Here is a 10,118-nt window from a genome sequence, read left to right on the forward strand (position 1 = left end):
GAGGAACACTCACCTGTGGTATCATAATGTGGAACTTTGGCTTTCCTCATCCTGGGACACACTTGGGTTTCATCCTCTTTTTCCTTTGGTTTCTCTTTCTTTTTAGGAGTCCCTGGCTTCGGAACAACTACGGGTTTTTGAGTAATACCTTCCATGAAATAATCTGAAAATGAAATCTTAGTTCGTTAACCAGCAGGTGCTATAAATAATGTCACAGTACACATTTAATGCAATGTAGTCGCTCATCACATGAGGCTAACGCTCATCACGTGAGGCCATAGGCCCTGGGTCAAACTGCCTGGGTCCCAAGCTCAGACATAAACCTTACCACTCACGTCTGCAATCAACCCTGTGAATTATTTGCCTGTGTCACTTTTCTCAGCGTTGAAGGAAGGTTTTTGTTTTTTTGTTTATTTGTTTGTTTATTTGTAAGTGTCACATAGGTTTGTTGCCAAGAATTAATTCACTTAAAGCACATAGTCAGTGCTTGCTAAGGAGCCATGCTGTTAATTTTACTATGACAGTACACTTAATTTTAGCCAAAAGGTCAGGAAGCAGCTGATTCTATTCCTTTACATCTTTAATGTGTGACTTCTCATGAAATATGGGAAAAAAAACTCTTTATTAACCGTAATTTGGCAACTGAATCCAGAACATATTTAGATATAAATGTTAAAAAGTAGCAAAAGAAAGTCTACTTTTCATATTTTTTTATGGCTTGCATAACTGGCACATTTTAAGCACACAGAAGAATGGAAAGGTTATCGAAAATAGGACATTTTATAAGTGAATGGATTTCACAAGTCCTCATTTATTTCATATCTATGTAGTACAAATCCCTGAGCTACGAGGTAATAGGAGTTTAGACATAATAATCACAAACAAAATAATTACAAAATAAAGAGCCTGTCAATTGCTAATGAAGAGAGCCATTATCTCCAGTTTGCATAACCAGAGATCACACACCAACCCTGTTCCAGGCATCTGAGGGTAAGGTTTTCAACTGTGACTTGGGGTCGAGGGGAGGGGAATACAGATGGGGGATGAGACAAAGACTGGGCTGGTACTGCAGCTCAGCTGGTTAAGACATAATCTGCAATGCTGGCAACCCACATCAAAATGTCCACTTGAGTGCTGGCTGTTTCACTTCCATCCAGCTCCTTGGTAATGTGCCTGGGGACACTTGCAGAAGTTGGCCCAAATCTCTGGACCCCTATCACTCATAGAGGAGATCCAGATGGAGTTCCTGGCTCTACTGCTTGGGAAATTAATCAGTGCATAGAAGATTTTCTTTCTTTCTCTCTAATTCTGCCTTTTAAATAAACAAATCAAAGAAAAATTCAAACATTGTCCAGACCACAATAAGATACTTGGTTGGCTTTATGAATATTGTACAAGAGTTGTGAAAAACGTCATCCATCTTTAACCTGTTCCATGAGTTTCTCCCTGCTCCTTGCATCAACAGGAGCCCTGACGACACCACCGAGCTCCTCGTGTTAACAGGAATTACAGGTATTCAGCTCTCTGAAGCAGCTATGGTTTACATTCTCTCCTTGGGTGGATAGAAGACAGTGATCAGGATTCTCTTTCTCCTTGATCTCAATCACCACTTCCAAATCATTACAACTTGCCCTCTTTTAAAGATAAGCTCCAGCTCCTCTGAAGTTCATGTCTTTTTGTTGCACTGTACTCTTCCACTTTCATCAAGAGCATTAATCCACTGGAACATAACTTTCTTATCACCCATTACCCTTTCATTTCTGTTTACCCTGTTTGTTATCCAGGGCAGATTATGCTGTCTTTCCACACACTCTTGCCAATTTGCTAAGCTCTTTCTCTTTGGTCTACATGGCAAAACATCAACCTTGCACAAACTCAAACCTATGAGTTCTTTAAAGCTGCACATCCCAGTGCTGTGAGACATCCCACAAGTAGATGGGTTGGTAGTTTTCCATTTTAATTAAGTACTAATAGACCCTGGACACATAAGAAAAATGTTATTGTCTTATTAACTTGCTCTCCCAACACTCTTCAATGACTTCAGATTTTCACACTGCAAAAATCTTTAAACCTTAACCTTCCAGCTCTCTCCTTCAACAGATCTCAATGCCTAATTCCCTGGGAACAGAGGAGAATCCCTGTAACTTGCCACTGCCAAACAAACCAACAGCTCATGTTTGTTTTATTCCTCCTGGTTTAATAAAGAGGGAAGGAATGTCTTTCCTCTTATCCAAGATCAGTCCTTGACACATCATTTTGCTTAGATCCCATTTCTCCATGCATGCACCATTAAACTGTTCCTTTGCACATCCAAGCAACCCCTAACTTAAACAAAATATATTGTTTGGCCATCTCTCTCCTGTTGTTAATCCGTGCTTGTCTTTTGCAACAGTTGAACTTCACAACAATTGCATACTCTTCTGTTTCCTCCTCCATTTCTTAATCCAGAAATCCTACCAAAACACAGCACACAAGTAAGGCCAATGGGCAGTTTTCAGTCATCATTTTACTGAAGTTGTTGGTATTATCTGGTCTTCAGACTACTCCTTTCTTACATTTTTTAAAATTAAGCAATCCATAAAAATATACACATTTGTGGGATACATATGACCTCAAACCCTGATCATTTCTTTATAGTGAAACCATTTAAGATCCCTTCTTCTAGCATTGTAAAAAATCCACAGTTCATTACTGCTGTCTGGAGTTGGTCTAGCATGCAGTAGAAACTAGAGCTGCTTGTTCCTGTCCACTGGTTAACTTTTCTTCATCCTTCTCTCTCCTTACCACTCTTTCCAGTCTCTGATAACCACCATGCTACCCTCAACTGCTGTCAGGCCAACTTTTCTAGATCAGGCTTCATCTGTCTTCGCCTGGTTTACCTCACTGAGTCTAATGGCTCCTCCCACCCCCACTTCTGATGCAACCTTTTCCTTTGTGATGAACAAAAACCAAGGCACAGCACAGAGAGAAGACACTGGGGTCTTGAGAAAATGCTGCCACCACCTTTGAGATCTTCCTCACCAATTAAAAAATGCACATTAGATGATATTCTCTAAGCAGGGATGTCGATCACAGACTGCTATAAAAATAGAAATGCCAAATATTCTTGGTGGCAATGATGTCCCTATTGCTATTTTTATTTTTATTATTGTGGGTATTTGGATTCTAATCAGTATTCAAATTGTTTAAACAAAAAGTCTTTGAAGACCCTTCTAACTGCTATGATGAATGAAAATTAATAAAATATCAAACCTTATATTTTGAAGGTAAACTAACTTTTACTTAATTTCTTATTTTGAGGCCATTTTTAAAAACCCTTTTCATCTTCATAAAATAAAGGATTAAGCAACATGCCTGGTCTTCCTCTCTGTCTCTCCTCCTCTCTGTATATCTGCCTTTCCAATAAAAATAAATAAATCTTAAAAAAAAAAAAAGCAACATGCCTGGGTAGTAATCTTGATCAGTTTCTTCTGTTTTCCCTGACTGGAGTAATCCAGCGAATTTTCTTGGTGTGTCATAGGTTAAGGTCTCCTGTTCTTCTGTTTCATATAGTTCAGTCTCTGTTGCTGTAATTTCTTCATATTGTTCATATGCTACACATCTAGTAGGACAAAGAAAATATTCTGAGAAATAAAAGCATCATCATACCAACAAGACACCGAACTGTTAGCACACTATTCGGAATTTCACTTTTATAATTGCAATGGCATTTTATGGTAAACACGTTACAACTTAAAGATTGAATATTTATTTTGTACTTTATAAGAAAGTGTAATATCTGTCCTTTTGAGTGATTTTTGAGCATGCATTTTGAAAATAAGAGCCAAAATATTTACATTGGAAGTCAAATAGTTAAGTACTCAACAGAGATAAGTGGTTTTAGCATAAGAACATAATGCTATAAATTATTAGTAAAAATGCAAAGTGAGAAGGGATATAAAAATCTTGATTTCATGTTAGATAAAAAATATTATCCATTTATATTAGTGGTAGAACCAACTCAGGACACTCTTCTGAAATTTTACATTTATTTATTAACTTCCTTTATGACAAAGTGAAAAACTCAACTCATTTAAAGTAAAATCTTCCCACAGCATATCAGACAATTTTCTGCTCTGTAAATGCTGGAAAAAACATTTTGCAGCAAATCCCAAATCACTGTCTACAATCTATTGATGCAGGAGGTCATATTTTAAGGCAGCAAAGGAAATTCAGACTGTGCAACTCCTTTTGTGTGTGTGTTGTTGCATGTGGTGTGTGTATGTGTGTGTGTGTGTGTGTGTGTGTGTGTGTGTGTGGGTGGTGTGTGTGTGTTTTGGAGGGGGAGTCCCTATTGGTGTATTAAACAACAATAATCATATAACTAAGAAGGCGCTACTTTTTTCAGGGACAAGTAAGGCATAAGTTCTTATTCATAAAGCTTAGAAACAGACAGGAAACAGGCAGTGGGGATGCACTCATAACTCACTGGGTGGGACACAAAGATTAGTTACTCCTCACTAAGGGATTGAAGATTTCTCTGCACACCCCTTCTAAAACTGTTCTGCACCTAAACTGTTGACATATGTCTTGTTAGAGTTATAGAGTTAGACTACCTGAAAAACAGCCAGGTTCTGCAAAATCATGCTTTAATGCTATAAACTGCTAAATACTAAAATTAAAATAGACATGAGACAGCTGAATAGTAATCTATAGCCATTTTAAGGTGTATAGAACCCAGTTGTATATAAACTAACAATTGAAATGTCAATGTAGAAGCATAGGATGTGGTTCAGAACTTGCACTCTTTTCTCTCTCTCTCTCTCTCTCTCGTAACATGTTGGTTACACAATACCATGTCAACTAATTCCATTACGTTATAAATTGTTACTGATGTAATGTTGGGGCTTTTAATTGATTGGGATGATACTCTGTCAGCTCTACCTTCAGACAAGAGATGGTCTCCCCAAGAAACCGTTGAACTTCTCTGGACAATAAGATGCTGGACTCTGCTTTGTAGATGCTTGTAATGAAAGAATTTCAACTGAATTTGAACTGTGGTAATGCAACAAGGTGGAGGAATCCACCATGGGGGGGGGGCAGGTTTTGGGGAGGGGAGGTGGGAATCCCAGTGCCTATAAAACTGTGTCACATAATGCAATGTAATCAATAAAAAAAGGATAAAAAATAAGTTCTTATTCATAACCAGTTCATCAGGTATCACTAAATATGTTCTCTTTGAACTCTTTTGAGACCCCATTGGTTTATAAACATTTTGCAAAGTTTCCCCTTGAAACTCTAACCTACAGACAGACACACACACACACACACACACACACACACACGGAGCATCTGTGCCCAAACATTGCCTACTATTCCTCAAAGAATCTCAGAATTTCATCTGGGACATTGTTCTTTCCCATAGTTTCAGTCTTGGAGCCTTGTGGCCTGGGAGACTGGAAGAACAAGAAGGGGAAGATGGTGCCCAGGGGCAGACGTGGGCACCCACTTCTGTAATCAACCACTCACTCATTTCCACCCTTGGCCCACACAGGGTGCCGAGGTGCTGACACCCCCCAGCCTCTGGCTGATTTGGCTGCTACTGTGGCTTCCTGTCTTGCATTGGTGACAGCATAGATGCTGATGCCCCAAGAAGAATGTGGGAAAGGACAAAACACACAGCTGTGCCCAAACTTCTTCCATCTGCTTGGTGCTGCCACTTTCTGTACGAAGTCCACATCTGTTATAAACCTCCCTCTGTGTGGGGTTTCTCAGTTGTCTGTTAATTTCTCATACCCATCAACTCCCTCTTACTTTTTTGGGGGGCGGTGTGCATATCCAAGCTTAGTCTCCAGGGGAGACCCAGCTACCAATGTTGATTTGTTTTGCTAGGAACTCAGTCCCTAAGAAACTAAGGTCTTTACTGACCAGAGCCTTTCACTATCCTCCACAAAACACACTAAGTTTTACACCTTGATGGCTTACCAATGCTGTAAAAATCATATTATGAGGGTGGGGGGAAATTTCATTTTACCATATCTTATGTTTACCTTGGTTTTGTGGTGCTTTCTTCTTCGTATTCTCCTTGAGTTAAAGTAGTAAAATCAATGGGTATAAATGTGGCCATTTTTTTTTAATCTGGAAGAAGTAACAGGATATGAAAATTCACATTGTTTCTATAACCTAAGAGACAATTTTGACAGTTTTGTTACTAATTTCTATTTTTGTTGCAATTTAGTCTGAGTTGATACATGATATGACTATTTTTAAAATTTAAGACTTATAACCTGCCCCATGATCTATCCTCAAAAATATAATATATCTTAGAATGTGTGCTGGAGAGGCCTGTCATTCCAGTCACACCTGGGAGTGATTTAACTCTGCTTTTGTTGTGCTGATTTTCTGTCTAAATGATCTGTCCATTCCTGAAAGTGGCATGCTTTGTCACCCACAATTATTTTACTGGAATCCAGCTCTATGTTCAAGTATATTAATATTTGTTTTATATTTTTGGGTGCTCTGATACTGGGTGCATAGAGAGTAGCATAACTGCCATTTCCACTTCCTGAACTGAACCCTTTCTTTATTATATAATGCCCTTGCTTGTCTCTTTTCACTGTTTAGATAAATCCTATTTATCTGATATAAATACGGCTACTTCAGTTTTATTTTGGGTTTCATTTGTATGGATGATCTTATTCTATCCCTTCATGATCAGTCTATTTGTGTTCTTACAGATGAAATGAGTTTCATGTAAGCATTATACAACAGAGTTTTTTTTTTTAAGAAAAAAATCCATCAATCACTATATGTCTGATCATTGGAAAATTTGACAAATTTGCATTCAAGGTCATTATTCATAGGTAGCATCTTACAATAGCCACTTTCAAATTTTATCATAGTTCTTTCTTTCTTTTCTTCCCTTCTAATTTTTTGTGATTAAGTGATTTTCTCTAGCAATGTGATTCATTATTATTACTATTATTTTGATAAGTGTACTATGGAGTTTTAGTTTGTTTTTACAAGATATTTTGAAATGATAACAATTTGGCAATAATAATAAAGATAGGAAACAAGAAAGATAAGAAAGATTAAAAGTCTGCATTTACATGCTAAGACTGTACTTGATTTTACATCTTTGGAATCGCCTGTCTCTCAATATAGCATTGAAAATATTAGTGTTCACTGTATGTTTTACTTTGTAACATTTCATTTCATTTATTTGGTAAACAAAGAAACAAACTAGAGCTGGAGCTTGAATCCAGGCACTCCAGGTTATGATGCCCAATCAGCATCTTCACCACTACGCCAAACATCTATTCTAGATTCATCTGATTTTCTAAGAGGGAAATTGATGATCAAATTGGAGAACCCAGCCACATGTTACTTAGTGAAATATCCAAAAAATAAAACCACACCAAAAATTTAAAAATATAGTAAAAACATTAAACACATAATTAGCCTATGATCTAGAATTTTTAGGTATATATTCAAAACAATTAAAAGCAGGAACTTTGGATATTTGTTTTCCAAATTTCAGAGTAATATCATACACAATAGTCTGAAACTACAAACAACCAAAATACCCATCGACAAAGAAAATATAAAAAAAAACTAAATGTGGTGTACATATTATCATGTGATGCATACATACAATGGAATATTATTCAGTCTTCAAAATGAAATCCGACTACACACTACGACACAGGTGAACACGAAGACATGTTAAGCAGAACAAATTAAACACAAGAAAATAAACATTCCGCTAGATTCTGATAATCAGAGAGAGTGAAAGACTTAATGGAGCAGATTCTCTCGGGTGAAAAGAATTGAAAAAGTTAAAAATCGCAATTAAACTGATAATCACAGTAATAGAAGGGGCAAAAAAAAAAAAGCTTTCCCAGCAACCATATGCAGATTACATGAGCTTTTTGACTTTTCACTAATTTGTAATAATTCTTCTCACTCTTTCTCCCATACATCTGGGGCCCTATTTGGGTGCTAGGTTGTGCACCATCAATATCAGCTATCCTACCCCCAAAGAAGCTTGACATCATATGGACCAAAATCCCGTTTAAAACCTGGTAATTTTGTTTTAATAACAGTGGTTTTTGTGCTTGTATGGTTGTATCTCATATCCAAGCATCATTGAAATTCCCACAAGCATGTCTATTTCTCCTCTCTGATGTTCTTTTCTGCTCTGCTCACACCTTCAGCTCGCTTGTAAACCTGCTTCTCCAATCTGTAAATAGCTTTTACTTTGGACATAAAGCCCTGTTGTCCTTTGTCCTTCTGTCTATTTTGGCTGACATTTCTTGGTGATGAGGATTCAAAGTGACTCCTTGAGCCTTGCTGGAAGATGCCTAAAATCAAAGCACAGCATCTGCCCTGGTCCTGTGAGCTGAGCTGGTTTTCTGACAGTTCTGGAGAGGCATTGTGACAAGGCCCTCCTAGACCCAGACCTTCCCTGCTTGGCTGAGCTCATGAAGAGCGGCTATCCATGAGGCTCCAGAGAGTCCAATCCCCAGACCTGCTTAAGCCAAGTCTTCAGCCCACCAGGGTTTTAGGACTAGAAAGCTAAGGCTGCAGAGCTCATTGCAAAAAGGCCACTCAAAGGGGAAAGCTGCTTCTAGGATTGCTTGCGACAGGTAACCTAGTTTATAAAGAAGGTTCCCAGGACCAGGAAGGCTGCAGCTTTTGTGTTGAAGAACTGTATGTGGTTGGCAATCATGAATGACATTGGTTTAAGCTAACGCAGGATAACTTAAAAAAGAAATCTGTTGGTAACTGGGTGTGTCCTTTTATATCCGTAATTCAGTGCATTTGCACACGAAATTAGAACAGAGGATTCACACCTCACAAAGCAACCCTTAACTTGCTGCAATGGCCACTTGGAGAGTTCCAAACATAACCACGAAGTGATCACAGCCTCTCTTAAGAAGATCGGCACTAAACTAAGAAGGCCATGACAGACTGGCGGCCTCATCAGACCCCAAGCCAAGTCTACCTTGCTCAATCCACTCCTAAGGGAAAGCTGCTTTCTCTTCCTCCCTGTGAGGACCCCAACTCCACTCCCACCCCACTAGGTCACCCCAGTTTCCTTCCTGCTGCCCCCTCCACTCTCCTCTGATGACCACCTCCACTACCCTCGCTCTCCATCAGACACCCCAACTCCTCTGGAACCTCCCCACCCCCACCACATAGCCATCATCACATACACACTGCAACCAAGCTCCCTTTCTTGACCTTTCCCGATGGTTGCAGCGGCTCCTTATGAAGTCTCTCCCACTGACAAAAAAACATCTCCCACAGCTCCTATGTAAATCAGGTTAATGGAAACACTGGCATGCTTTTTCCCCTGGGGGAAAAAAAAAACTGAATGCTTAACAGTAGTAAAAGGTTTTCTGAATCCTAAGCAGGACTCTTGAGGGTCCCAAAGACAGCCAAGCCTCCTTATTAGTGCCTACCTATTGGAATTATCGGACCTTCATTGATGAGTTCACACGTTAGCAGGCCACCTCCAAGCACAGGTATGTCTCCACAAAACTGGATGGGATTTACCTGAAGATGATTTTATTCTTGCATTTTAACAGGGCTGGCATTGTGCTCTGTGTGCCCTACTGGGTAAAGCTGTTGCTTGTAATGCCAACAGCCCACGTGTGCACTGGTTGGAGTCCTGGCTGCTCTACTTCCAATACAGGTCCCTCATGTGCCTGAGAAAAGTAGAAGATGGTCCATATTTTTGAGCCCCTGCCACCCAGATGGGAGACCAGATGATGTCCCTGGCTCCTGCCTTTGGCCTATCCCAGCCCTGGAGCCCTGGCCATTGCAGCCATATAGGGGAGGAAACTGGCATATCTATGTAACTCAATCAAGAAAAAAATTTGAAACATTTTATCCAAATTCTTCTATAAAAGTAGACACTGTGACCAACAAGCTTTTCAGCACATTTCAATTATAGGGTGATTGACTGTACAGTCCTCATTGTCAACCACTCCCAGCCACACTAGCTCTGCAATGCCCAATGCTTCCCAAAATAGAGTCACTCAGGGGTGAGCCTGTCACGGGGCGGCAGCCCAACTGATCACTTTTCAGAAGGAAAAACATCCAAAGGCTCCTATCGGCCTTGGGATTAAAAA

General features: G+C 39.3%; 2 protein-coding genes across 2 annotated transcripts in view; both read right to left on the reverse strand.

The window, feature by feature from the left end:
• The window catches only part of LOC121158908 (dynein heavy chain 14, axonemal-like), a 38,652-nt gene extending 38,552 nt beyond the window's left edge, over positions 1 to 100 (reverse strand). Inside the window, exon 1 of the mRNA XM_040983928.1 lies at positions 14 to 100. Coding sequence (XP_040839862.1) covers positions 14 to 25 — 12 coding nt within the window. The 5' untranslated portion in view covers positions 26 to 100. The remainder of the gene's footprint in view (positions 1 to 13) is intronic.
• LOC121158906 (dynein heavy chain 14, axonemal-like) lies at positions 30 to 6,327 on the reverse strand (the record flags this gene model as incomplete). The annotated part of the gene is made up of 3 exons (XM_040983921.1): positions 6,030 to 6,327; positions 3,444 to 3,601; positions 30 to 163 (listed from the first exon to the last, which is right to left on the reverse strand). Coding segments are annotated over exons 1-3 (369 nt in total), but the record flags the coding sequence as incomplete, so codon positions are not given.
• Positions 6,328 to 10,118: the final 3,791 nt, after the last annotated feature.

Source organism: Ochotona curzoniae, unplaced genomic scaffold, assembly GCF_017591425.1.
Source record: "Ochotona curzoniae isolate NIBS_2020 unplaced genomic scaffold, NIBS_Ocur_1.0 contig_391, whole genome shotgun sequence".
In the NCBI taxonomy this organism is placed as follows: domain Eukaryota; kingdom Metazoa; phylum Chordata; class Mammalia; order Lagomorpha; family Ochotonidae; genus Ochotona; species Ochotona curzoniae.